This window comes from Oryctolagus cuniculus, chromosome 6, assembly GCF_964237555.1.
Source record: "Oryctolagus cuniculus chromosome 6, mOryCun1.1, whole genome shotgun sequence".
Lineage (NCBI taxonomy): Eukaryota > Metazoa > Chordata > Mammalia > Lagomorpha > Leporidae > Oryctolagus > Oryctolagus cuniculus.
Genome location: NC_091437.1, coordinates 28014216 through 28042011, shown reverse-complemented (window position 1 = coordinate 28042011; position 27796 = coordinate 28014216). Strand labels below are relative to the sequence as shown.

The 27796-nt window shown below is 49.9% G+C and overlaps 1 protein-coding gene and 1 long non-coding RNA gene across 18 annotated transcripts in view; one reads left to right on the top strand and one right to left on the bottom strand.

Moving 5' to 3' along the window:
* LOC138850155 (uncharacterized) overlaps nt 1–11593 on the top strand; it is a 26449-nt gene extending 14856 nt beyond the window's left edge. The window contains exon 2 of the long non-coding RNA XR_011389768.1: nt 11352–11593. This is a non-coding gene — a long non-coding RNA (uncharacterized lncRNA). The remainder of the gene's footprint in view (nt 1–11351) is intronic.
* Nucleotides 11443–27796, bottom strand: SLC4A9 (solute carrier family 4 member 9). Of its 17 annotated transcripts, none has more exon segments than NM_001082005.1 (22): nt 12769–13007; nt 14376–14476; nt 14773–14928; nt 15516–15689; nt 15942–16010; nt 17337–17409; nt 18029–18207; nt 18340–18501; nt 19593–19706; nt 19835–20023; nt 20245–20303; nt 21058–21320; nt 21484–21617; nt 21748–21922; nt 22094–22210; nt 22570–22724; nt 23003–23090; nt 23336–23493; nt 23640–23695; nt 24074–24187; nt 24459–24619; nt 24956–25191. In NM_001082005.1, coding segments are annotated over 21 exon segments (2868 nt in total). In that variant the 5' UTR covers nt 25174–25191; the 3' UTR covers nt 12769–13007; nt 14376–14422.

The window sequence follows — 27796 nt, the reverse complement described above, 5'->3', positions numbered from 1 at the left end:
ACTGCAGGCAGAGGTTTTACCCTCTAAGCCACAGCATCAGCCCCTAAACTTTTTTTAAAAAAAGATTTATTTATTGGGGGCTGGTGCTGTGGCATAACAGGTAAAGCTGCTGCTTGCAGTGCCAGTGTCCTATATGGGCACCGGTAAGTCCCGGCGGCTCCACTTCCAATCCAGCTCTCTATTATGGCCTGAAAAAGCAGTAGAAGATGGCCCATGTCCTTGGGCCCCTGCACCCTCATGGGAGACCTTGAAGAAGCTCCTGGCTCCTGGTTTCGGAATGGCACAGTTCCTGCCGCTGTGGCCATATGGGGAGTGAATCAGTGGATGGAGACCTCTCTCGCTCTCTCTCTCTCTCTCTACCTCTCCTTCTTTCTCTGTGTAACTCTGCCTTTCAAATAAATAAATAAATCTTTAAAAATTATTTATTTATTTGAAAGAGTTACAAAGAGAGAAAGAGAGAGAGAGAGGCAGGCTGGCCAGAGCTGGGCCAAGGTAAAGCCAAGAACCAGGAGCTTCTTACCGATCTCCTACATGGGTGATAGGGGCCCAGGTATTTGGACCATCTTCTGTTGCTTTTTCCCAGGCCATTAGCAGGGAGCTGTGACAGAAGTAGAGCAACTGGAACACTAACCAGGGCCCATATAGGATGCCAGCGTCGCAGGCAGCCCCTTTACCTGCTATGCCACAATGCCAGGCCCCTTTTAAGTCCCAGTTCTAACTTCTGATGTGAGAAAAACTAATAGGAATAATTCAAATATATAAATATAACCCATGTATATAAATAAGAGCTCTTTGAGTTTTTAATAATTTTTAAAAGAATAAAGGGGATACTGAGACCAAAAGGTTTCAGAACTACCTTAGTAGTCTATAGCACTTCCACTGGAAGCAGAAGAATGGAGATGACCTAAGGAGACTTCACAGGCTTCCAGTCCTTTCCCACTTAGCCATCTCTCGTCCCTTAGCCCCACAGTCAAAACGTGGAAGTGAGGCGCTCAGCAGTGTGCTCTAGGTGTCTGTGAAAATATGAAAGGAAAAGGACACTCCCTTCTCTTCCGCCCCTCTAAATCTCTAGGCAAGACTTGGAAATATACAGGCTGAAGAGAGAAAGTAGGAATGGCAAATGGGAATGAGGGGACTTACCAGTCATTAAAGCATTTATGCAGAAACCCTGGAATTAGACAGTTAGAACAAGCTATCAGGGGCCACAGTTGGATTGCTCTGGCTGAATATCAGGAACTGCTCTGGCCCTTTTCTTAAAAATGACCTAAATCTTTAAATTACCTGTAAAGCTCAACAATTCTTCTAGGCCACGATTCAGCAGAATAGGCCAGCACGGAAAGAAATCAGCTCAAAAAGAAAAAAATAGATATTAAATCAGCATAGTGACAACTAATACTTTACTAAATACCTTACATTCTACATTCACCACCACCCCTCTTCCCCTCCAACTATCAGATCCCTTCCCTTGACCTCAGCTTTGTCTTCCCATAGGCTATTTCTTTTTTTTTTTTTTTTTTTTTTGAGATTTATTTATTTGAAAGGCAAAGTTACAGAGAAAGAGAAACAGAAACAGAGAGATTGCATCTACTAGTTCACTCCCCAAAATGGCTACAACAGCTAGAGCTGGGCAGATCCAAAGCCAGGAGTCAGGAGCTTCTCCTGGGTCTCCCACGTGGGTGCAGGGGCTCAGGCACTTGGGACCTCCTATGCTGCTTTCCCTGGCACATTAGCAGAGAACTGGATCATAACTAGAGCAGCCAGAACTCAAACCAACACCCATATGGGATGCTGGCACCACAGGCGGGAGCTTAACTTACTGTGCCACAGCTCTAGCCCCCTAGGTTATTTCTGATTCATTTTGGATGCAGTCACTTGGGTGGGGGAATTTAGGTGTAAAGTGTTTCACCATGATTTGAACCACCTCCATACCATTTACTGGCTGTATGATTTTGAGCAAGTAACTTTCCATCTCTGTACCCTCAGTTTCTGCATCTTTAAAATGGGGTTTGGGGATGGGGAAAAGTCCCAGGCATTTGTTGCCATGGTTAAGATGCTGCTGGGGACAGCTACATCCCACGTCAGAGTACCTAAGTTCAAGTCCTGGCTCCACTCCCAGTCTCCTGCTGATGTGCACCTGGAAGGCAGCAGGTGAAGGCTCAAGTGTTTATATCCCTGCCATTCACATAGGAGACTTGGACTGAGTTCCTGGAACATGGCTTTGACCTAACTCAGCTCCATCTGATGCAGGCATCTGTGGAGGGTACCACCAGATAGATGTCTCCACTGTCTGTCTCTCTCTCTCTCTCTGTCTCATTGCTTCTCGAATAAATAAAAATTTAAAAGAAAATACTGCCTTTCAGCCATGTGATCCAATGGTTATTAATAAACAGGAGGTATGTCCAGATTTAAGCTGTGGACTCTGAAGTAAATATTCTGTCACTGAGATGAGCAGAGTATATAGAGAAGGAACACAGTGCTAGTTTGCATCACTGCAAGTAATCCCCTTTGGATGGATATATTCATGGGAGGTGAACAAACGTAAGTCTCTGAAAACAACCTAGAGAAACCTCTCAAGGCCATGTTCCTTCCCGTGGGTTCACTTAGCTAGCAGTTTCCTGGAGTTGGTATAGGAGAATTCCCCAGTTCTTGCCTAGAAGTGGTAATTCCTTTGGTCTTAGAGCCTCTAGAGGATTTCAGCCTCCTTGTCTATGACTGCTGATTAGATACCAGGCTCAGGTCCCTACCTTTTTATATTTTTTAATCAGCTTTTTTTTTTAAAGGTTTTCAAAAGATTTATTTTATTTTATTTGAAAGGCAGAGTTACAGAGAGAAGTAGAGACAGAGAGAGAAAGAGAGAGGTCTTCCATCTGCTGGTTCACTCCCCAAATGACTGCAACGGCTGCAGCTGAGCTGATCCGAAGCCAGAAACCAGGAACTTCTTCCAGGTCTCCCACATGGATGCAGGGGCCCAAGCACTTGGGCCATCCTCCACTGCTTTCCCAGATGCATTAGCAGGAAGCTGGATTGGCAGTGCAGAACAGCTACTTCAACCAGATGCTCCAGTATGGGATGTGGGCATCCCAAGCAGTGACTTAACTGCTGTGCAACAATGCCCACTCTTAAAGAAATGTTTTAGCTCTTACAGTTAAGTCATTTGTCCATTTTGAGTTAAATTTTGCATATGGTGTAAAGTATGGGTGCAACTGCATTCTTTTTGCAGGCAGATATCCAGTTTTCCCAGCACCATGTGTTGAAAAGTATTTTCCAGCCGCAGCGCACCGGCCGTGGCGGCCATTGGAGGGTGAACCAATGGCAAAGGAAGACCTTTCTCTCTGTCTCTCTCTCTCTCACTGTCCACTCTGCCTGTCAAAAAAAAAAAAAGTATTTTCTTTCATTGTTGGGCTTTCTTGGCCACCTCCAAAAATTAACTGACTGTAAGTTTGAAGGTTTCTGGACTATCAATTCTGTTCTGTTAATCTGTATGGTAGTAGTACTACATGTCCTGATTATTAAAAGTTATAGAAAATTTTGAAATTGTAAAGTGTAAGTCCTCTATTTTTTTTAAGATTTATATATTAGGCCGGCTCCGTGGCTCACTAGGCTAATCCTCCGCCTAAGGTGCAGGCACCCCGGGTTCTAGTCCCAGTTGGGGCGCTGGATTCTGTGCCGGTTGCTCCTCTTCCAATCTAGCTCTCTGCTATGGTGCAAGAAGGCAGTGGAGGATGGCCCAAGTGCTTGGGCCCTGCACCAGCATGGGAGACCAGGAGGAAGCACCTGGCTCCTGGCTTCAGATCAGCGCAGTGTGCCGGCCGTAGCGGCCATCTGGGGGGGGGGGGTGAATCAGTGGAAGGAAGACCTTTTTCTCCTTTCTCTCTCTCTCACTGTCTAACTCTGCCTGTCAAAAAAAAAAAAAATTTATATATTTATTTGAAAGTCAGAGTTACACAGAGAAAGAAAGAGAGGTAGAGAGTGAGAGAGGTCTTCCATCCGCTGTTTCACTCCCCAGTTGGCCAAAACGGCCAGAGCTGCACCGATCCGAAGCCAGGAGCCAGGAGCTTCTTCTGGGTCTCCCATGCAGGTGCAGGGGCCCAGGGATTTGGGTCATCTTCTACTGCTTTCCCAGGCCATAGCAAGAGAGCTGGATCAGAAGTAGAGCAGCCAGGTCTTGAACAGGAACCCATATGGGATGCTGGTGCTTCAGGCCAGGGTGTTGACCCGCTGCGCCACAGCGCCAGCCCCTTACTATTCTTTTTTTAAGATTGCTTTGGTTATATTGAGTTGACCCCTACCATTCTTACCCCAAGTGACAAGGCCTCACCCACACTGCCTTTTCCAAGCTATCTGTTACGGTAGCTTACAACCCTAATCCTCACCCTCTCCAATCTCATCTTGCTACATGGCTTCTTTCAGTTTCTCAAACATTCCGAAGCCCTGAAAAACTTTGAATTCATATTCCTTTTGCCAAGAATACTCCCCAGACTCCCTCCCATCTAATACCAAGGCTGACTCCTTTTGTCACTGGGATCTCTGCTCAAATGTTATTTTCTCAGAGTAGTCCTCACTAATGCATGATCTAAAGTAGCTGCCCTCCAAACCCTTCCACCCTATCACATTAGCCTGTGCTTTACACTTAGTACTGCCCACAACTGTCTTCAGTATTTAGTTTCTGTCTCCCTTACTAGAATGGAAACTTCAGGAGAGCAAATTTCTTGTCTTACTTAACACTGAATTCCTACACATAGAATCCTGCCTGACATATAATGGATATTTAACACATATTGAATGAATGGATGATCCCTGGATAGCCCTATAGTAGGATTTAGCACTAGTGAGAGAGGTAAGAGGCAGTGAAACAGGCCCTCAACACAAGGTTGCTTTCTTTGTACACACCTTCTTCTCTCATTTTGCACCACTCAGCAATTATCCCTCCTGTTTTAAAAGGTTTTATTTGTGGGGCTGTGCTGTGGCATAGTGAGTAAAGCCACTCCCTGCAGCACCAGCATCCCAAATGGGCTCTGGTTTGAGTTCCGGCTGTTCCACTTCCAATCCAGCTCCCTGTTAATGTTCCTGGGAAAGTAGCAGAAGATGGCCCAAGTCCTTGTGCCCCTGCATCCATATAGGAGACCCTGATGAAGTTCTGGGCTCCTGGCTATGGCCTGGCCCAGCCCTGGCTGTTGTGGCCATCTGGGGAGTAAACCAGCAGATGGAAGACCTCTCTCGCTTTCTCTCTATCTGTGTGTGTGTGTGTGTGTGTGTGTGTGTGTGTGTGTCTCCCTCCCTGCCTTTGCCTCTCCCTCTAACTCTTTCAAATAAATTTATTTGAAAGAGACAAGTGGATCTCCCATTTGACAACAGCCAAATCTGGGCCAGGCCAAAGCCAAGAGCCAGGAACTCAATGTACATCTCCCACCTGGGTGGCAGTGCCCTAATTACCTGAACTATCACTTGCTGTCTCCCAGGGTACACATCAGGAGCAGAGCCAGAATGGAACCCAGCCACTCGAATATGGAATGTGAGCATCCCATGTAGCACATTAACCATTGTCTCAAATTCCCACCACCTCCCTCCTTTCATCCAGAAGTTTACCCCAAATTCTCTACCTAATATCTGTCAGCATTTAAGAAGACACAGATGATAGATACAGATGCATTCCTACTGTCCCCTGTATCTAATGATTGCTCTCAGGAAAAGGACCAAAGATATCTGACCATAATATATATGGACAATTAAGCATGCAGGTCCATTTGCAAAGACAAAAATCTAGAGCGTTGGGAAACATGAGGCACCAGACACTGGTAGAGAAGAACCCAGAACTAAGAAGGCAAGAACACAGAATCTCAGAGAGAATCCAGACCTCAGACACAGAGCCTAGGAACTCACATGATAATATCCTTTGATTCTAGTGCCTGCAGAAGTTTCAGAAGCACTGTCCTATGGTTAGACTGGAGAGCAAAGGCCTAGGTTACTGATTTGGAAGGTTTTTGCCTGGGGCTTGGGAGGCTCTAATAACCCTGTATACAGTTCTGGGTCCTTCATCTAGAGCTCTTGAAGAATGTTACAGGCATTGATTAGCCTTTGCAACACCCCAGACTGAAAATCCAGGCTCTCGGCCTCGTTTTACTAACAGAAAACTGAAGCCTGTGGTTTACAGCCAGGAAAGGAATATCTCAGGCTCATGTGGTCTGGACTGAACAAGCTAATGCCTAACTTTAAAACCACACTGACCTCAAAATCTTTTCCCTTATGGGAGTGATTCTTAATCTGGGAACTTCAGAGCACTTAAATATATGTATATGCTTACTACGCCTTGATTGTAGGCAGATAATTTAACTGGCTCCTTGTTACTCAGGTCTCAGTTTAAAGGTCACCTCCTCAGAGAAGGCTTCCCTGAACACCCATTTAAAGTAATGTCTTCTCTCAGCCCCTATCATATTACCCCTTTTATTTTCTTCAGAGTACCTAACCATTATCTGAAATTAACTTTTATTTGGTTTGCCTTTTTTCTCTTTAATAAGTTTATATTAAGGTCAGAAACCTTATCTGATACTATGTTGTTGATGTTCAATAAGTACTTCTTTGAAGTTTAAATAAAGAAGTCTAAATAAGGATTTTTAACAGTATGTAAATGCTGTTGAAATTAATAAAATATGCATTATTTTTAATCTGAGAGGGAGAGACAAACTCATTGGTTCACTCCACAGATATCCACAAGAGTTAGGGCTGGGATGAGTCCAAAGCTGGGAGCCAGGAACTTGACTCAGGTCTCCCACATGTGTGACAAGAACCCAGTTACATGATCCAGCAACTGCTGCCTCTCAGGGTCTGAATTAGCAGGAAACTGGAGTCAGAAATCACAAACAGGTACCAAACCCAGACACTCCTATATGGGATACAACCGTCTTAACCATGAGGCCAACCGCCATCTTGAAGTTATCTTTTGTTTATTTATTTATTTATGTCAGAGTCAGAATTACAGAGGGAGTGACAGAGAGAAATCTTCCATCTGCTCATTCACTCCCCAAATGGCCTTAATGGCTGGAGCTGGGCCAGTCCAAAGCTAGGAGTCAGGAGCTTATTCTGGGTCTCACATGTGGTTGACAGAGGCCCAAGAACTTGGGCCTCTTCTGCGGCTTTCCCAGGTGCATCAGAAATGGAGCAACCAGGACTTGAACCAGTGCCCTTATGTATGCCTGTGCTGCAGGTGGTGGCTTAACCCATTACACCACAGGACCCGGCCCCCTTGAAGTTATCTTTGACATCCTTTTTTCTCATATCCCAAACAAGTAGGAGGAAAATGGGGGAAAAAAAAGACAAAATTAGTTCAATTAATCTAAATAAGGTGAGAAAATGGAACGAAACAGAAAAACAGGATGATAAAATGAAAAAAAGAATCAAATAGTAATTAAGTATAAATGGACTAAATTCTTTGGCCAAAAGATAGATTGTTATATTGGGTTAAAAACTAAAACAAGGGGCTAACGCTGTGGCACAGTAGGCTGAGCCACTGCTGGCAGCACTGACATCCCATATAGGTGCCAGTTCGTGTCCCAGCTACTCCTCTTCTGATCCAACTCTCTGCTATGACCTGGAAAAGCAGTAGAAGATGGCCCAAATGCCTGGGCCCCTGCACCTGCATGGGAGACCTGGAAGAAGCTCCAGGCTCCTGGCTTCAGATCAGCCCAGCTCTGGCTGTTGCAGCTATTTGGGGAGTGAACCAGCAGATGGAAGACTTTTCTCTCTGTCTGTCTGTCTGTCTGTCTGTCTCTCTCTCTCTCTCTCTAACTCTGCCTCTCAAATAAATAAAATATTAAAAAAAAAACTAAAACAAGAATCAGACATCTGACACATCAGCTAAACTGCCATTTGGCATGGCCATATACCATGTGGGATGGCCTGGTTGAAGTTCCACCTGCTCTGCTTTTGATCCAGCTTGCTGCTAATACACATCCTGAGAGGCAGCAAATGATGGATTAAGTACTTCGTTCCCTGCCACCTACATGGGAGACTCACACGAAATTCTAGGCTTCTGGGTTGGGCCTGGCCCAGCCCTGGCCGTTAAACGGGCATTTGGGGAGTGAACTGGTGGATGGAAGATCTCTGTCTCTCTGCCTTTCAAAAATAATAATAATAATAAATAAATTTGGCTATATTCTGGTTGTGAAAGATATACCTAAAGTATAAGAACATGGAAAAAAAATAAGATATGAGAACATGGAAAGACCAAATTTCAAAGACTAAATATATAATATAGGTTAATTCTAACCACAAGGAAGCTGATTTAATTGTATTTCTAGCAAACAAGTGTAAAGAATTACTAGTCATTACAAAACAGTAAAAAACTTAGCCAGGAAAATACAACAACTTTAAACTGGAAAGCACTCAGTGACAAAAGCTTTTAAAAATGCATAAGAGCAAGAATTGATGAATCCCCAAGGAATTATTAACAAATTTATTTTCATAAGAGGCATTTTAACATACCCCCTTTGTCACTTAATATATCAACATAAAATCCTAAAATATATAGAACATTTTGAATAGCATAGTTAGGCCAGCCTAATAGAAACAGAAAATTGCTCCTAATAAATAGAATAGGGAATAAATTCTAGAGAGCAGTCTCTTGGCCTACCAGTTAAGATGCCTGATCCCACATAGGAGTGCCTGGGCACGAGTACTAATTCCAGCTTCTCATCAGTGCAGACCCTGGGAAGCAGTGGTGATGGCTCAAGTAACTAAGTTCCTATCTCCCATGTTTCACTCCCTGCTCATGAGTGCAGCCCTAGCTCCACCCCAGTTGTTGCAGGCATTTGGAGAATGAACCAGGAAATGGGAGCTTTCCCTCTCTCTCTCTGCCCTTAAATAAAAAATAATCTTTAAAAACACTTATTTTTTATTGTTTATTTTAAAAGGTTTTTAAAAACTTCATTTTCAAACACACATAGAACATTTATAAATATTAACCCCATGCCAGGCCATATCCTCACGAATGACTAAGGGCCGGCACTGTGGCATAGCAGGTTAAGCTACCATCTATGACACCAGCATCCCATATGGGCTCCGGTTCAAGACCTGGCTGCTCCACTTCTGATCCAGTGGAGGAAGATGGCCCAAGTCCTTGGGCCCCTGCACCCACGTGGGAGACCCAGAAGAAGCTGAAGCTCCTAGCTCAGCTTCAGCCTAGCCCAGCCCCAGCTGTTGCAGCCATTTGTGAAATGAACCAGTGGATAGAAGATTCATTCTTTCATTCATTCTCTCTCTCTCTCATTAAAACAACAATAACAAAAATCCCTTGGAGCCAGCATCATGGCACAGTGGGTTAAGTCATTGCCTGCCACGCAGGCATCCCATATGAGCACTGGTTGGAGACCCAGTTGCTCCACTTCTGATCCAGCTCCCTGCTAATGTGCCTGGGAAAGCGGCAGAAGATGGCCCAAGTTCTTGGGCCCCTGCACCCACGTAGGAGACTGAGAGGAAGCTCCTGGCTTCGGCTTGGCCCAGCCCTGGTCGTTGAGGCCATTTGTGGAGTAAACCAGTGGATGGAAAATCTCTCTCACTCTGTCTCTCCCTCCCTCCAACTCTGCCTGTCAAATAAATAAAAAATAGCTAAATCTTAGAAAAATGACTAAATGCAAATAAGTTAGAAATTAGTTACAAAAAGGTAATTGAATGAGGGAAATATGTTTGGAAATTTTTAAAGTTTATTGTTTTTATTTATTTGAAAAGCAGAGCAGCAGATGAAGAGAGAGAGCACGAGATCTTACACCCACTAATTGATTCTCCAAATGCCTGCAAGAGAGCAGGGCTGGGCCAGGCTGAAGCCAAGGACCTAGAATTCAGTCTAAGTCTCTCATGTGGGTGGCAGGGGCCCAAGTACTTGGGCCATCCCAGAATGCACATTGAATGGAGCCAGACTGGAACCCAAGCACTCCAACATGGGATGAAACCGTCCCAAATGACTGCTTTACCTGCTATACCGCAACATCTGCATCTTGGAAATTTTCAACACACTGTCAGTCAAAGAATAAATCTTAATAGAAATTAGAAAATACTTACATATGAAATGTTAATGAGGATATTATGTATCAAAACCTGTAGTACTTAGGAAGAAGTTTACCATAGTAGCATTTACATTATAGGAAACAATTCAGGCTCAAAATAAGTAACTAAGAAGTTAGGAAAAACAACAGAATAAACCTAAAGAAAACAGGAAGAAGGAAATAACAATAAAAAAGAGCAGAAATTATTAAAACACTCCTAGAGAAGGACAACGAAGCCAAAATGTGTTATACTAAAAGACACAAAATAGACTGATTGTAGCAAGAGTAAGCAAGAACAAAAAAGAAAACACAGATATAATATTAGAAAAGATGCAGGAGCCATAGTTAAATGTGCTATAAGATTAAAAAGATAAGAATTGTAATAATATTTTGTCAAATACGAAAACTTAGATAATATGAATAAACTCCTACATAATTCACAAAAAATATCTAAAAATGAAATGAGGGGGTTGTGTGGTGTGGTGTCACAGGCACTCCCACCTGCAGTTGTCCTTGGAGCTTGCCTGGAGCATTGTTCTGAAAAATAGCAGTGGCGAGAGAAAGATGACAGCCACCTCGCATCAAGGAGTTGTGAGCATTGTGTCAGTGCTCCAGTGTGGTCGAAAGAAGAGCCAAAGTGACAGGGCGAGTACATGTTTTCTTACCTGACGCGGACAGGACGGAAGGTATGGCCCAGGGGCTGCCTGTGAGGTCATTCGGGGAGCGGTAGCGAACAAGTACATGGGAGAGACTCTCTCTCCTTCCCTCCCTCCCTTTCTCCATCAATAAATTAAGGGAAAAAAAGGCCGGCACCGCAGCTCACTAGGCTAATCCTCCGCCTAGCGGCGCCGGCACACCGGGTTCTAGTCCCGGTCGGGGCGCCGGATTCTGTCCCGGTTGCCCCTCTTCCAGGCCAGCTCTCTGCTGTGGCCAGGGAGTGCAGTGGAGGATGGCCCAAGTGCTTGGACCCTGCACCCCATGGGAGACCAGGAAAAGCACCTGGCTCCTGGCTCCTGCCATCGGATCAGCGCGGTGCGCCGGCCGCAGCGCGCCAGCCGCGGCGGCCATTGGAGGGTGAACCAACAGCAAAGGAAGACCTTTCTCTCTGTCTCTCTCTCTCACTGTCCACTCTGCCTGTCAAAAAAAAAAAAAAAAAAAAAAAAAAAAAAAAAAAAAAAAAAAAAAAATTAAGGGAAAAAAAGAAAAAAAGAAATGAGGAACCGGTGTTGTGGCATGGTGTGTTAAAGCCCCAGCCTATAGTGCCGGCATCCCATATCAGTGCTTGTTCGAGTCCTGGCTGCTTCACTTCTGATCCAGCTTTCTGCTGTGGCCTGGAAAAGCAGTGGAAGATGGCCCAAATCCTTGGGCCCCTGCACCCGCGTGGGAGATCCAGAAGAAGCTCCTGGCTCCTGGCTTCGGATCAGCTCAGCTCTGGCCATTGCAGTCGTTTGGGGAATGTAGCAGCGGATTGAAGACCTCTTTCTCTCTCTGGCTGTACCTCTCTCTGTAACTCCGTCTTTCAAATAAATAAAATAAATCTTAAAAAAAAAAAAAAAAAAGAGCCCCAAAATTAAACAATTGGAATCAACCACCTTTCCAAAAAGTAAACACCAGATCCCAGTGGCGTTAACAGTAGAAAAATAAAGAATTGAACTGTGATAGAGTTATACAATTGAGTGCTACATAGCAATGAAAATGAACAAACTACAGCTCCTTGCATCGACATGACTGAGTCTCAAAAGAATATTTGTTGAGTGAAAGAAGCAATAATACGATTCCATTTACATAACACTCAAAAATAAGCAAAATAATAAATGCATAAGGATACATCAATAGATGTTTAAAACTGTAAAGAAGGGGCCAGTGCTGTGGCATGGGAGTAAAGCCACCAGCTGCAGTGCCAGCATCCCATATGTGCACCATTTCAAGTCCTGGCTGCTCCACTTTCGATTCAGCTCTCTGCTATGGCCTGGGAAAGCAGTGGAAGATGGCCCAAGTCCTTGGGCCCCTGCACCTGCATGGGAAGACCTGGAAGAAGCTCCTGGCTCCTGGCTTTGGATCAGCCCAGCTTCAGCTTCTGCCATTGTGGCCAACTGGGGAGTGAACCAGCAAATGGAAGACCTCTCTCTCTGCCTTTCCTTCTCTCTCTGTGTAACTCTGACTTTCAAATAAATAAATAAATCTTTTAAAAAACACTGTAAAGAAAAGCAAGAGAGTAATTACTGTGAAGTGTAGGGTAATGTTTACCCAGAATAAGGGATTCAATCTAGGAAGGACATACAGAGGGGCTTCTAAGGTACAAGAAATATCCTGTGTCTTAACGTAAGTGTTGCATATGCAGCTATTTATTGTTATTCTTTAATTCTACTCCTGAGTATTTAGTCTGGAGAACTTCTTGCACTTACAGAGATACATTGTATATTCTTTTATATGTATATGGTATCTTTTGAATTTCTAAAATTATTCATTCTCTGTTGATGACAAGAATGAGATAGACACATGTGTACTGACATGGAGAAAATGTTCAAGGCATATTAAATGACAAGTATGTTGTAGAACTCTATAGTATAATTTTAATTCAAAATAATTTTAATTAAAATACTGATTTTTCCATAGAAATAAATCTGAATAATATTTACTAAATGTGAACACTAGTTATTTCTGTGATGGTTTTCATTTCAAAATTGTACATTTCTATATTGTTTTAATGTTTTCCAATAACCTCACTCACTTTTTTTTTAAAAAAAGATTTATTTATTTATTTGAAAGTCAGAGTTATAGAGAGTCAGAGAGAAAGAGAGAGAGAGAGAGGGAGGTCTTCCATCCACTGGTTCACTCCCCAAATGGTCGCAATGGCTAGAGCTGGGCCAATCCAAAGCCAGGATCCAGAAGCTTTCTCCAGGTCTCCCATGCAGGTGCAGGAGCCCAAGACTTGGGCCATCTTCTACTGCTTTTCCAGGTCATAGCAGAGAGCTGGATAGGAAGTGGAACAGCCGAGACTTCAACCAGTGCCCTTATGGGTCACAGATGACATCTTCACCAAGCCACAGCTCTGACCCCGAAAGATTATTTTTCTATACATAAAAAACTGTTTAAAATAGAAGAATACTTGTTCTGGAAAGAGCTCCCTGATGACCCCCAGATCCTGTAAAAGACAATCTGTGAGGGCAGGAAGTTCAAATGGGAAGGGCTCCAGACTCTTCAATGGGGGAAGAGTGCAAGGGCCTGGTCAGTCCCTCGGCTCAGCCCCCAGCAGACTTGCTTGCTCCCTGTCAGTCTCCACCCTGGCTCCGGAAGCACCAAGGTCTTGGGCAGCTGCCCGTTAGTCCCGCCCCCCTGTTCCAGGTCCCCAGCTCACTGAGCAGCTGGCAGCGTCCTGACTTTCTGAAGATTCCTGTTAACGGAGGGAAGACCTGGTGAGGCCAGAGCAAGGGACACAGGTGGGAAGCGATCAGGGCAGAAGTGTTGGGGGCTATGGAGAGCTGTGAGATCTGGTGCTGAGCCAGCCAGTGGGCTGCCTTTTCTTCTTCTAGCCTCTCAAATTCTCTGCTGCAGGTGGTGGGGGCGCTTGGGCTTGGAAAGGCATGAAGAGGAAGGTGTTCTGTGGCCCAGAAGAAAGGTCTGCTCATCAAGGGCAAACAGTCCAGGTTTTTGTACATGCTGCAGTCTCTGCCTACAATTCCTTTCCATTTTGTCCTGGCTACTTTCTATTCCTTCTTCACATCTGCAGTTTTGACGCACTTAGAAACTTTCCCCAACACACATCACCTCATCTCTACTACTCTGAGGAGAGGTTCAAGGAGTCTGTTTCTACAGCCTGTGGCTTCCCTTATCTGTCTCTGCTAGTAGCCCTCTTACTGGTCTAACTCTCCTACTGGGATTTAAGCTTCTGAGGTTAGGTACTATGATTGTTTTGCTCACCACTGTTATCTCTAGCACCCAGATACTCCATGATATGCATGTTTGCTATATCTCAGAAAATGTTATCTGGATGAATAAAATGAAGGAATGGCAGAGAGGGCAAGAGAATAGGGAATCCTTGCATTTGGCTCATGTGGTTCTCAGCAGCAAAGGGGAGGAGCCTTCCGGGCAAGGGAAAGGAGCGCCAAGTTTTATCCTCCCTATTCGCTTGAGCTCCCTCTACCGGCCAGACTTCAGAGCTGCAGGGAGCCAAGCCCGGGTACTCTTACCTGTTGAGACCTACCCATTCCCCAATGCCGGAGTTCTCCAGGGACAGAGTATAAAAAGAAAACAGGGCTGCTCGGTACACTGGAGGTTTCCAAGGCCTAACCCTGCACTTCCCCCTCCTCAACAACAGGTGCACTTCCTTCATACCCTCACCTCATGCTGAGTTTCCTGGGGTCTTCGCTCCCAGATTCTTTTTCCAGCTAATTCACGGAGATGTTGATTTCTGGAGCCTTTGGCTGGTACATCAGTTCTGACTGTGGAAAAGAGATTCCAGGCTGGGTCAGGAATAGATAGACAAATACAGAGAAAAAGACATGCATTGAGGAAGGGACCCAGTGATAGGCTGTAAAGCCCCAGCAAGACAAAACAAAAATCAGGTTTGAGGAAGAAAGATTGCCCTCACCCTCTACTCTGCCTGTGTCAGTACAAAGCTAAGGGGACTCGTGCTGATCAGATCTTCAGGTTTCACGGAGATAACAGACTTGAGGGACAGCTTCTGGACAAGAGGGCTCTCCCTACCCCCACCCTGTTCCTCCCAAGAGGAACTCACATCTTCGCTGTCACTTCCGCTGAAGGAATGCCCCGGCTCCAGCCCCTTCTCAGGGACATTCCTCTCCTCCTCTGGCATCAGCTCATCCAGCCAGAGGAGTTCCTGGGGTGAGAAGACCCACTCCAGTGCCTTTCGGACCCCCACCAGGCCCAGCAACTGCAGGAATAGCAACAACACAGAGCCATCAGCAACTACAGCAGGAACACAACAGGAACATCTGTCGAGCACGTCTGACATGCTAGGCATTATGGGTCATCTCACGGAAGGCTAACACATTCCTATGAGGTAGACGGAACATTCCCATTGCACAGAGGAGGACACTGAAGCCGTGGGTGGCTAGTACCTTCCCAGAGGTCACACAGCTGGCACGTGAGAACCAGACTGGTCCTGCTGCAAAGCCGATGGCTCTTAACTTCCTCAGTGAGTAAGAACACAGACAGACGCCACCTGCATCGTCTGCTCCCTGAGTAGCACGAGTGTCAGAACTGCCTTTCTCCCGGGATTCAATTTTCTTCTGGGTTTTATACTCCTACTTATGGTTCATCAGCCCAAACAAGTTGGGAAAGGAGGTAAATCATCGATCCTAGGAGGAGCCCTTCTGTGGGTATCCATCAGCCATCTTTCGTCATCTTAGGATTTCCAACCAGGCAGAGCCAGGACAAGTGAGAGGGGGAGATTCTCCCTGGCCACTTCCCAGACTCAGAAACTTTCAGGAACCCCCAGGACAGCCTGCCCCAAGTCACCATGAGGGGGAAGATGATGGCCGCAGGGGTAGACTTGATTATCCAAAGCAGACCCAGGCAGGCCAGCTGAATGGCTGTGAAGAGGTGGACCCTGCTCAGAGGCACATGCCGCAGGAGCAGCAGGTCTGGTTGGTGTTTTGCTGGCATCAGCATTAGCTGCACTCTCTTCATGAACTGGGAAAAGAGGAAGAGGAATGAGGAACTCAGGTAGCCTGGAGGGTGTCACTGCCAGCTCCCCAGCCCAGGATGGGGATGCAGGGAGGAACAGAAGGCCCTAAAGTCTCTTTCCCAACCAGAATGTGGGGCAGAGTCTCTGCACGGAAGCAGGGAACATGGACGGCAGAGGAATTGGCAAGTGTAGGCAGGAGGTGCTGGCCAGCGGCAATGAAGAGGAGTTGGGGTGCTGGGTGATTTCAGTGGGCTCACCTGGATGCTGCTGAGCGCTGCCACCCCCATGTACAGGAAGATGCCGTAGAGCACAGGCATTGGGATGAACTGGAAGAAAAGTGAAAGCTGCCATAGGAGTTTACCACCCAGAGGCCCCACCTTAGGCTCCAACCGCAGCCGTCTAACAGCCGGCATCTGAGCCTGACCAGGCCTTGCCTTTCTTTTCGCATGTTGCATACCTGATCTCACTGAATCTACATATCTATCGAATGAGGTTGATTCTATTACTGCTCCATTTTACAGATTCAGAGATAGAATTTCAAAGAGACTAAGTAACCTGCCCATTACCTGGCCTACCTCTTCAATCTTGTTACCTTCCCTCTGATCTTTATGCTGCTAGTACGCTAGGAGCTCCTGTTCCTTCCCTCAGCAAACAAGTCCACATCTGTTGCTGCCCCTTGCATGGCCTTTGCCATTCTCCTCACCTAAAATGCCCTTCTCCACACCTCCACACGGCCACTTCCCTCTAAACACGCACGCCTCATCCCGTGACACTCCAGAAAGGTGGGAGTGCTGACCCCTGGCACTCTTCATCGCCAATGCCCTTTCACATCTTACAGAACTTACTATCTGAAGTTATCCTTGATTTAAATTTGCAAACAGTCTGCTTCTTTTCACCAGACTACAGAGATGAAGGCCTGATGTCTTTTGATCACCACTACGTTCCCCAGTGCCTGGAATGCTGCGTGGCTTATGGCTTATGCTCGGTAAACATGTGCTGACTGAGAGCCGCCCAGTCTGTAAGTGGCTGATCCAGTCTATCTGGCTCCTACTCTTCCACTCTTACCCAGGTTCCGTGACCTTTCCCTCCCCTAACTTCTTGCCATCTGCCGGCGATTCTTGTCTGCCATTCTCCACACTCTTGACTGCATTGCTGTCGTGGCTTGTTGAATCTTTATGCTAATACTTACTACTTACTTTCTGATTGTGTTTCTGGTAGGGGCTTGGTGCCACATTCCTTTGCAGTACTTCCCTGCCCCCTCACTGCTCACAGTCTTGTGCACACTGTAGAGTTCCAGTGAAGGACTAGTCAAGGGTTGCTGGAGTGTGATGATCACACTCTCAGTCTCTTACTTGGACAGTGCTTAGACCCCAGGGGATGGTGGTGGCACGTCCACACCCTGCTCTGCTGGGTAGAAAGAATCTGGGTTCACAGGTAGATCTCAGAAGCTGGCTCTTACAAGTTACTTTACCTCTTTCACTTCAGGATCCTCAAATGCCTCTCTGGGTTAATTTGAGGATTCCATGAGACCATGTATGGAAGAAACCCTAACACAGTGCCTGGCACACAGTAAATGTTCAGAGTGTGTCAATTCTTGCTGTATCTATCATTTTAACTTCATGGTCCCTAACCCCAGCCTGGAAGAGGGGTACCTTGAGCACAGGTGCCAGGAAGATGGAGACTCCTGTGAGGGTGAACACCGCCAGGCCTGTCAGCCTCTGCTCCCTGTGAGGAGAAAGAGGGGTTTCCTGGAAGCTGGGTGAGGCTCTAGGGCCCCCAGGCTGGAGACAGCACCACTCGGACCCTGCAGCCAGAGGAAAGTAGAGGGATCCCCTGATAGGCGGGGAAAGGACCTTGTCTTGGTGTGAAACACTGGTAAAGGGGAAGGTGCAGAGCATTCAATGTGAGAGTCCCAGGCCTCCCGCAGTTCAAGTCCATGTGGAAAATCAATAATGTTACACCGCCATGAAGACTTACATATCACCACTTGCAAAGCTGATTTCTTATACTTTAGACAGATCGTGTTTCCAACAGTTACAAAGCTGTTGTGTAATGGATTCCTTTGTAACATCAATGATGTGATTCTACATTGAATGGGGATTATTAGGTAGTACCTCACCCTCCGCTTCAGCCCTGACTGCCTCCACCCTTGTATCTTGAGTCCCTCCCAGTCCCCATGGCTGCAGGAGGAGAGGACACATTAGATCTCACCTCGGAGCCCAGAACCCACCCACTTACCTGCCACAGAGCTCATGGGGTGCCTACAGCTCAATGAGCTGCACCAAGAACTCTGCCATGTACCCCACCACCCTACCTTGCTGCCCACCTCTCACTGCAGCCTCACCTGATGCCCAGGAAGCTGTGGGGCTCCCCAGGGGCACAAGCTCGGCTCTCCCTCCGAAGACTGTCCATGTGGGCCAGGGAGAGGACAGTGGCTGAGACATACCATGGCAGCCCGAGCACTGAAGTGAGCAGCATCAGCAGCGCCACACAGAAGAGGTCCAAGTGGAAGCCAGCTCCCTTCTGCAGGAAGTGACAGGAATAATGAGGATGAGGCTAGCCCGGTCTGGGTCCTCTGTCCTCTGGGGTGGGTGAGGGGGAGCCCAGAACCTGCCAGGGAGCTTCTTCCCCTTGGTCTGGGCCAATAGGCCTTACCCGCAGTCTGTATTCCACACGGTTGAGGATGACTGCTGTGATCTGCTGGTCCATGAAGATGAGGATTGACAGCAACAGCGCAGGCAGGGCAGCTGCCACACTCAGCCACCAGGGGTTGGCTCCAAAAGGTGGCACCAGCCAGCCACGGCCGGGGAGTGTGGGCTGGAGGAAGAAATTCCGTGGCCAGGTTGGAGAGGGTCACCCAAGAATACCTCATCTGTACACCCCAAATTCCACACCTCATTGCACCCCCTGGCTCAAGACCCTGGATGCTAGGTAGGCACAGTGTTTGTGCTTGTGTGTGCACACACGTGCATGTGCATAGTTAGCTCAAAGCATCTTGGTGCCTTCAAAGGAGGCAGAGGAAGGAGACTAGCCTGGGTGTTGGGGTCTCTCTCTGGAAGAGGAGGAGGTGGATGAGGGCCACACGTCTTGATATACAAGGCCCTCCTCCCTAGATGCCCCCCCATTCAGGGTGGGGCAACCCAGGCTCAGACTTGCCTTGATCTGGGGCAGGGGCAGGGCTGGGTGTGTCTGCGTCTGCTCTGATTATAGGCGTCTGTGTGGGGGAGGGAGCTCCAGTTGCTGCTTCAGGTTCTGAGCCCCCAAGGCTGCCCCAGTTGGAGCCCCCCTGCTCTCCTGTCTTGGTGAAAGTTGGAGGTCTCCAAATGGACACTCTAGGATTCAGCTAGGCCTTGTCTTGCACAGTCATGGCCTGGGGAGAGAGCTCCAGCTTTTTGGAATCAGAGCAGACAAAGAGGGGTACAGAGAAGAGAGTGGGGAGTAGTGAAATGGGAGGACTCAGAGCAATAGATAATATTTATTGAGGAGTACCGCACTATGCTCTCCTGTAAAACTCAAAAGAACCTGTGGTGGAAGAATGACTGTGACTCCTTCCTTCCATTTCATAGATGGAGAAACTGAGGCTCAGAAAGATGCATTCTAGGAGGTGGCAGAACTGGAACTCAGATCCAGGGCTGGCTGACCAGAGCCACCCTCTCAACCCCACCCTCTATATGATAGTAGTGATGCAGTGTTCTGTACTCACTTATGTCTCTGTGTCTGTCTCAAACGATCCTCACCATGACTCTGAGGCCATTATTATTTTACTTCTATTTTATAAATGAGTAAAGAAGCTTAGAGGAGTGGGTGTGTGGGATTTATGCATCTTCCTCCTCCAGGGTCTGCTGGCCCTGTTTTCCTCACTGCTCTGCAGCCCTGTTCCTCCCCACACACACACACCACCTCCTTACCTTGAACTCTCTGGGCACCATGAGCTTTGGCATAGCCAAGCCCAGGAGGGCATCAAGTCCACAGCCCAGCAGGATGGCCAGGATGGAGGAAAAGTCGCTGAGCACCTTGCGTACCTGGCCACGCAGGGGACATCCAGTCAGGGTCAGGCCTGCCTTCCCTGCCTCCCACACCCTTTCCCATTTTCAACCAGGATTCAAGCCCAAGCACGAGGCTTCTCCCCCAGAAAAAAAGGGACACTCACCACAGAGGGGAAGAAGTGGCTGGTCTTCATGTGCTTGAGGGCAATGGCAAAGAGGAAGGAGGTAAGGAAGAGGAGAAGGGAGAAGAAGGCGATGTCGGGGACTGTATGACAGCCAGGGCCACGTGGATAGCCGCCCTGCTGGACACACTCGTGTGGAGGCAGCAGGGATGCATTGACCAGGCCTAGGTCCTGTGTGGAGGGGTGGTCAGGGTTGGGGTTATGGGCAGTGAAGTATAAGTTCTGCTCTCCTGGACCCCGCTTAAGGGAAGGGGGACCAGCAGGGACATCAGAGGCCCCAGGTGGGAGGTCCCCAGCTCAGTGACCCCTGAGAGTTTCCCTCACCTATGGGGTGGGGAGACCAGGAACCACTGACTGCTTTTGCCCCCAGGCTTTTTTCCCCAGGCCCTCACCACGCTTAAGAGGTCATCTCTGCTTTGTGGCCTTGGCCTTGTCCACTGCGACTCATTTCCTGGAAAGCAGAGAAGAATGTGTGTGTGTGTGTGTGTGTGTGTTCCCCTGGGGACCTTCTCAGGTCCCACGGGATTCTAATCGGAGGGGTCTAGCTGAGCCAGAGCATTCCACATTCTAATTCATCTGTCTGCCACCTCCACTGCTGTCCAGTGTGTGCTCTCTTCTTGATATCACCTCCTGCCCTCATCCCCTCAAACTCTCTGCCTGTCTGTTCCCCTGAGCACAGGACCTGGCCGCAGCAGATGCTGAGCAAGCGCTAGCTGAGTGCTCAGGCCCAGCAGAGTCTGCATTAGAGGATGCTTCCTCTCCAGTCCCATTGTGGCCGTCCACTTGAGTATAACATCCCAAGTGTCTGTCCACCGGGTCAGTCACTCTCCTAGGGGACAGGGACTGATTTATTTAATTGGGGGGTTTGGGAGATGAAGCCGGGCATGGCCAATCCTGCCCTCTCCTCTCCCCTCTCTTGGGAGTAAGCTGCCTGCCTAGTGCTTGCATTTAGCTCTGCTCCTCTGTGGCAAGACATTCCTGTCCAGTGTTGCCATGACAGAGTGTACAAATCTATCTAATTTTGGCTTAATATTTAGAAGCCCATTCACCTCTAGGCATGATTCTAGAAGTGTTCTTCTTTCTGTGTTGTTAGAAGTAAACATGACATTTTTTATTGTTATTTTCTTTCTTATTTCTCAATTGATTCAGAACCAGAGCAGGCAAGAGTACTGCTGCTTACTGGGTGAGTAGTTTCCTTCACCTACCTCCTGGGCCTGGGAATTGACAGAGGCAGCCATAGGCAAGGGACCCAGGCCTTTGGATGGGATAGGCATGGGCCAAGTTCAGCATTTTGCCCACAGCATCGTAGATGAAGATGAGGCTGATGAGGGCACAGAAACCTTCCTCAGTGAAGCGGGTGAAGTAACGCACCAGCACGCTGGCCTCTGTGGCTACCAGCGCCAGGCAAAAGACGGCCACCCAGATGCCCACCCACAGGCGAAAGGGCAGGTAGTCCAGGCTGTAATCTCTGTGGGGGTGAGAGACAAGCAGGGCTCGGCAGGGCTGTCTGTGCCCCCACCTAACCCAAGTTAGGGGACCCAGAAGCCAGACAACCTCTCCTCTTGTCCCAGCCAGGGCCAGACTGAGAATGTGGCTAGTGCGGCCCTGGCGAGGTGGCGGGGTTCTCCTACCTGCAGAAGGCAAAGAGCAGGCGCTCAAAGACGAGCACTGGCCCGGTGCTGCTGAGGACGGTGAGAGGCTGGCCTGCCATGAGGCAGAAGGCAGCTCCAGCCACCGCTGTGCCCAGGAGACTCTCCAGCACTCCCTGGAAGCCAACAGGGACTCAGCACAGGACCCCGGAGGCCCAGCATGGGAGTCCCAGCTTCCAGGAGTCTCTTCAACATCCAAGGGCACTCCAACAAAGCTTATACCTGCCCCCTCCCTCCACAACCCACCTGGGCACCATCCGTGGCATCTCCCAGGAGACCCCCAAAAGTGATGGCATTAGTGACGGTAGCCAGGTAAATGTAGAGCACAGCTGAGACACACTGGGGGTGCAGGGCATCCGAGAAATCGCTGGGGTACCACGAGGCTTTCCGGCGCACGTCCTGGACAAGGCCCCCAAAGAGCCTCCCACCCAAGGGTCGTCAGTGATCCCAGTTCCCACACCTACCCCCACATCCCCTCCCACAGTGAGCAACCTTGGCCACCCTCTGGCTTCTCCCCACCCCCACCCCACCCCACCAAAACCACACGCAGCCAGCAGGACCCCAGCCCATGATCCCAGCCAGCTCACCTCACCTGCCCGTCCGCTGCAACTCTGGGCTTGGTGCAAGTGGCCCATTTCGGTGCCTGTCCTCTGCCTGGGTCCTATGTGGGACAGAGAGGCCCTTGACCTTCTGCAGGTGCAAGGGTGGCCTGAGGAGAAGGAGACCCCTAAGTTGGCAAAGGATCTCCAACCCCTCGGCGACCCCGCTCAGAGCTCCTGGCGCCCTGCCCCTCAGTGTTGGGGGAGGCCTGGCTCTGACCTCGGACGTGTGGCATCAAGGTCATATAGTGCCCGGGGGGAGGAAAGCCAAGCTCCCACAGTAGAGTGAAGCCATTTGTTCAGATCTCATGGTGAGAGTGGATGCGCCGAACTTAGAATTATGCCTGCCTGACTTCTAATCCAAAGCTAGATCCCTATCTTTCCTAGGACCCCAGCCCTCCTCAACAGTGGCACTGAGCCAGAGGCTGTGGGGAAGGGTCTGTAACAGAGGGTGGTAGCCCCTACATACCTTTTGTGCCGAGAGGGCAGACACCTGGGAGGGGGAATCCGGGCTGTCGGGTCCCACCTGCCAGGGGGCAGCACAGTAACCTCCTCCAGGAAGGCATCCAGGGCTGTGAGGAGGTCATGAAGGTTGCTGGCCCGACGAACTGACCACTGGAAGTGCTGGGTTTAGGGGCATGAATGGGTGGTACATGCATTTTCACAGTGTGTGACACAAAACCGAATACACACAAGACACATAAGCAGACAAGCCTTGCCTGCATGCACGCATCCATGCATTCACTCACTCAGTCAATTGTATCTGTTGAGTGTGACAGCAGTGGATCAGCAGCAGGACTGCACTGGCTAAGGAAATTGCAGTCCCCATGCTATGGACACAAGGCAGCCACACTGCCTTGCTGCAGAGTCCACGCACATGCAGGCATGCCTGCCGTACTCACCGGGTCACTGAGGAGGACAGCTGCCGCCCGACCCAGCTCGTGGTAGCCTTTTCCCAGCATGGGAGGACCCAGGAGGAGACAGAAAAACCTGAGCAGGGGAGCGGGCCACAGGCAGGGTCAGAGGCTGCTTCCCCATGGGGCAGCCCTGCCCTTCCTGATCTGTGTCCTCCCAGCCCGCAGGTACACAGGCACGTGCACACCCACCCAGCAGCACCGCCCCTGCTCCTGCAGACCCCACGCATCCTCAGAGCTGGACCCGGAGACCTCCAATCCCCTTTCCAACAGAGGCTCTTCTTTGGGGCTCCACGTCCCCCAACTCCCACTCAGCCTCACCTGCTAGGGAGGGGCACCTCAGTGAGGGGCCCCAGCCACACGGGATCCCGGAGTCGCACGAAGGCTGCCAGTGGCTGTGCCAAGAAGCCCAGCTCTCCTGCCAGGACAGCCCCTGCCTCGGCCCCCGGAGGCAGCTTCTGTCTCAGGGGGCTCTGACACTGGGATGGGGGTGGAGTTCAAGGAGACACAGAGTACACAGGAGAGGTTATTTGGAGAGGGGAAGTTGGCCGGATCTCAACTGACAAGGGGTCCGATCCTATGTTCCTAACCCTCTCCCAGCCCTGCCCAAGACAGGGCCACTAACCTGTTGCTGCATGGGGGCTTCCTTGTTGTGAGCAGCCTTCCTTGACTGGGCAGGTCCTAGGAAGCAGGATTAGGCAGTGATCACTAGCACAGGCTTTGGGGGTAGATCCACCGGGCTCCCTGGCCAGCTTTGCCCCTGACAGACTGTGAAAACTGGAGCACATCTCTGAGCCTCAGTTTTCTCATCACTAAAATGGGAATAATTGTGCTACAGCCTTCCAGGGTGGTTTTGAAGACTAAATGAGATTCCTGGCACCGTGCCTAGGTTATGATTCTGTCCTGCTCTCTCCTTTCCCTGACCTCCAACATTACCCACCAGCTTCCCTGGCCCATGAGTCCCATGTGGAGAGGTCGGAGCCAAGGCTAGACCACTCTTGGCCCTGGAAGGTGCAGAGAAGATCTGGGACCCCCTCCCCACCCAGGGAGGGGCCTCACCCCAGCAGGGCCTGGAGCCTGTGGTCTGGGTATGATGCTGGGGTCTCTGTAGCAGCAAAGCCTGCAGCTGCCCCCTCAGCTCCGGGCTCAGCGACTCCACCCTGGTCACCTGCTCTGGAGAACAGACGTGGAACTTGAACTCCTTCCTGAGAGTCCCCTGCTCCCACACCCTCCTCTTCCCCTCTCTGCCCAGGCCCCTTTCCCTTCTGGGAGCGCAGGGCACTCGGGGGCCAGGCAACTTCCCCTCGGCTTTTCCACTTCTAGCCTGTGACAAGGGTGGACAGCCCCTCAGCTGGGCGGGGTGTAGCAGACTCCAGAAGATTCCCAGACTCTGGGGGCAATGGCACAGCGACCCAGGCCCTCTCTGCAAAGGCTCCCAGCTTACCCACAAGCTCCAGGAGGTTCTGAGCTGGACAGTCCAGCAGGACAAGGCCCTCGGCCAGCAGGCTTCGGAGCTTCTGGAGGCTCGGCAGCGCCAGGGTGGGCACGTGGGGGGCGCTCCAGCGGCCTGCATCCACCTCCAGCTTCTCCTCAAACAGCACCCACCTGTGGGGGGGCAGCGTTTGCAGGGCTATCTTTCCCACATCCAAGAGGAGGGGGACCCAGGGGAGCCAGGGAAAGCTAAGCAGTGGAAGTCCTGGGCCCCGTAGTGCAGGTCTCCCACTCCCCAGGCGGTTGCCCCTCATCTTGGTCTTGGGGAACTCAAAACCAGGCCATAGAGGATACTGAGCACCATGGAAGGCGAGGCCCTGAAGCAAGGGAACACCGAGAGGAAGATCCTGATTTTGGGTGGGAAGGAGCCCCCCCAGGAGGAGCTGTGGTCAGGGAGGAAGCCCCAGCTTGGGGGAGAAGATGCTCTAGTACCAGCCCAGGGTCACTCACCTGCCCATCTCCCTCCACTCCAGTGTCTGGGGCCAGCCCAGCAGCTCATTCAGCTGGAGGAAGAGTGGAGGGTCCTCGGGAGGCCCCAGTTCCCTGCTGCCTGTGTCTGAGGGGTCATCAGGGCAGGGGCCAGAGCTGGGGCCTCTGTCCAGCTGTCCCACAGGCACATTTTCACAAGCACAGGCGGCTTCCAGCTCCTCCTGACCTGGCAGCTTCATGCTGGGAGCGGCACAGCTCTGGGGGCCCTCTGGCTGGCTGTATTTATCATGCACCCCCCCCCCCATCACAGCACAACACAAACAGAGCGAGACCTGCTGGCTCCAGAGCCTACCGGGTCACCTCTCCCCTCCTTGCTCCCCCAAACTGCGGCCCGCCTGAGAGTGTTTGCAAGGCTAGCCTGGCCTTTCCCAGGAGCTCCAGAAATGCCCAGCCTGGGGCCAAAGTATGTGCCCATTTCCTGTAGGATCAGGTCTGACCTTGCTGTGTTTTATGTAAATAAAGAGGAATAGATGGCTACCTTGTGTCTCAGGTCTGACACCCAACCCCTCCACATTATCACTGCCCCCGGCCTGTATCAAATACAAACACCCAACACCAACAGTGTTTTGGGTGTCACCAGCACATGCGGGACCACAGACACAGGCATGTGGACAAAGACCTAATATACTAAACAACCGCGTCTGCGGAAGCCAGGCTGGGTAAGGGAGACAGCAGGTAGAGACCCTGCCCTTTGAATGGGATAATGATAGAAACAGAGGTAGTTTATGAAGAGCACCATGCCAGAGTCTTTGATTCCTTGGTACCACAACACTCAGAAACCTCCCCAATTTGGCTAGTTCCTGGGGTCTACCTTTTTTTTTTTTTTTTTTTTTTTTTGACAGGCAGAGTTAGTGAGAGAGACAGAGAGAAGGGTCTTCCCTCCATTGGTTCACCCCTCAAATGGCCGCTACAGCCAGTGCGCTGTGGCCTGCACACTGTGCCGATCCAAAGCCAGGAGCCAGGTGCTTCCTCCTGGTCTCCCATGCAGGTGCAGGGCCCAAGCACTTGGGCCATCCTCCACTGCCCTCCCGGGCCACAGCAGAGAGCTGGACTGGAAGAGGAGCAACCGGGACAGAACCGGCGCCCCAACCAGGAATAGAACCTGGAGTACCCGCGCTGCAGGTGGAGGATTAGCCTAGTGAGCCACGGCACTGGCCAGGGGTCTGCCTTCTAACTGAACCCCCAGTGAGGGTGGAAGAAGCAGTGTGTGTGTGTGTGTGTGTGTGTGTGTGCAGGACTTTCTGGAACTAAACGAGCAAAGGAGAATGTGGTCCCTTAGCAAGTTCCAGTTCTGTTGGCTCTACCTTTAACATAAACCCAGAATCCAACCGGATCTGCCATCCTCAAGGCCACCAGCACAGCTCCCCTGAATGGCTTCCACAACCCCCCAGTTACCTGCAGGAACCTCCCTGCCTTCACTCTTCCTCCCTTGCTTCAAGTCCAGCCCCCACATGGCAGCCTTACAGGTCCTTCAAAAAGGCAATTGAGGGGTGGGCCTTCAGCACGGTGGTCAGGTCTCCACTCGGGACGCTTGCACCCTTTATTAGAGAGGCTGGGTTTGAGGTCTGCCTCCATTGCTGATTCCAGCTTCCTGGAATGACTCAAGTAATGAGGTCATGACTCAAGTGCTTGGGTCCCTGCCACCCAACTAGGAGGCCTGGATTGAGTTCCTGGCTTCTGGCTTCTGGCTTCTGGCTTTGGCTTGGCCCAGCCCTGACTGTTACAGGCATCTGGGAAATGAATGGAAGATTTCTCTTCTCTCTCCCCATCACTCAGCCTTCCAAATAAAAAGAAAACTAAAAAAAAAAAAAAAAAAAGACAATTGAGCCACGTTACTTTGTTCAAAACTCACTATATGCTCATTTGACCTGGAAGAAAAATCAAACTCAGCGCCACGCCTGGCCCGAACACCTCTCTGAACTATCCCAAACCTTTCCCCCCTGCTCAATCCTTTCCAGCCGCACAGGGCAAAGGCTGTGCTGGCCAATGGTCTTTGCAGTAGCCACTCTCTCTGCAAAGAAAGCTGCTCCCCGGATTCTCCCAGGACCGGAACCCTGTCACCACGTCTGATGTCAGAAGTCACCTACTCAAGGAGCCCTGCCTTTTCTGTCTGTTTCCCTCCAGCACATTTCTGTTTGTCTTTCTAGCAGTTATCACTACTAGCAACTGGTTCGTTTTATTTGTTTGTCATTTATTGCCTGGCCCTTCACACACTGGCACTGGGATGTCCTGCTCAGGTATCTTATCTGCCTTGGCCTGGAGCTGCGCCTGGCACGCAGTGTCTCTCACTCAATAAATACTTGTTCGATGAGCGCATACAAAGAAAGCATCTGGGAAAGGAGCCGCGCTTCTCGTGGGGGCCACACGAGGGCGCTGCCCTCCACGACCGGATCGCTGGAGCCGCTCCCTTAGACCCTGGCACCGAGATGGCGACAGGGACAGAAGGGGTTCTTCCTTGGTCCTTCCCCTTGCCCTGGCGCACCGCGGACTGGTCCCGAGATGCAGGGAGGGGCGGGGTGCGTGTGGAAGGGCAGCAGGATAGGGAAGGGAGGGCCAATCAGACTCATCTGAATGTGGGTCAACCCCCACGACCACCCCTAAGAAATGGGTCCCAGACTGGCCCTCCCCACCGGGTCCGGCCCAGGGTCAGAGTTAGAGAAGTGAGTCACCTTGTCACCCGTTGGGGAGGGCGCTGAGTCTGAGGGAGGCGTTGTTTCCGTCCCAGGAGAAACAGAAACCGGTCCAGAGCATGAAAGGGCCGGGGAACCCCTCGTGACCATTGCCGACAAGAATGCGCTCCGA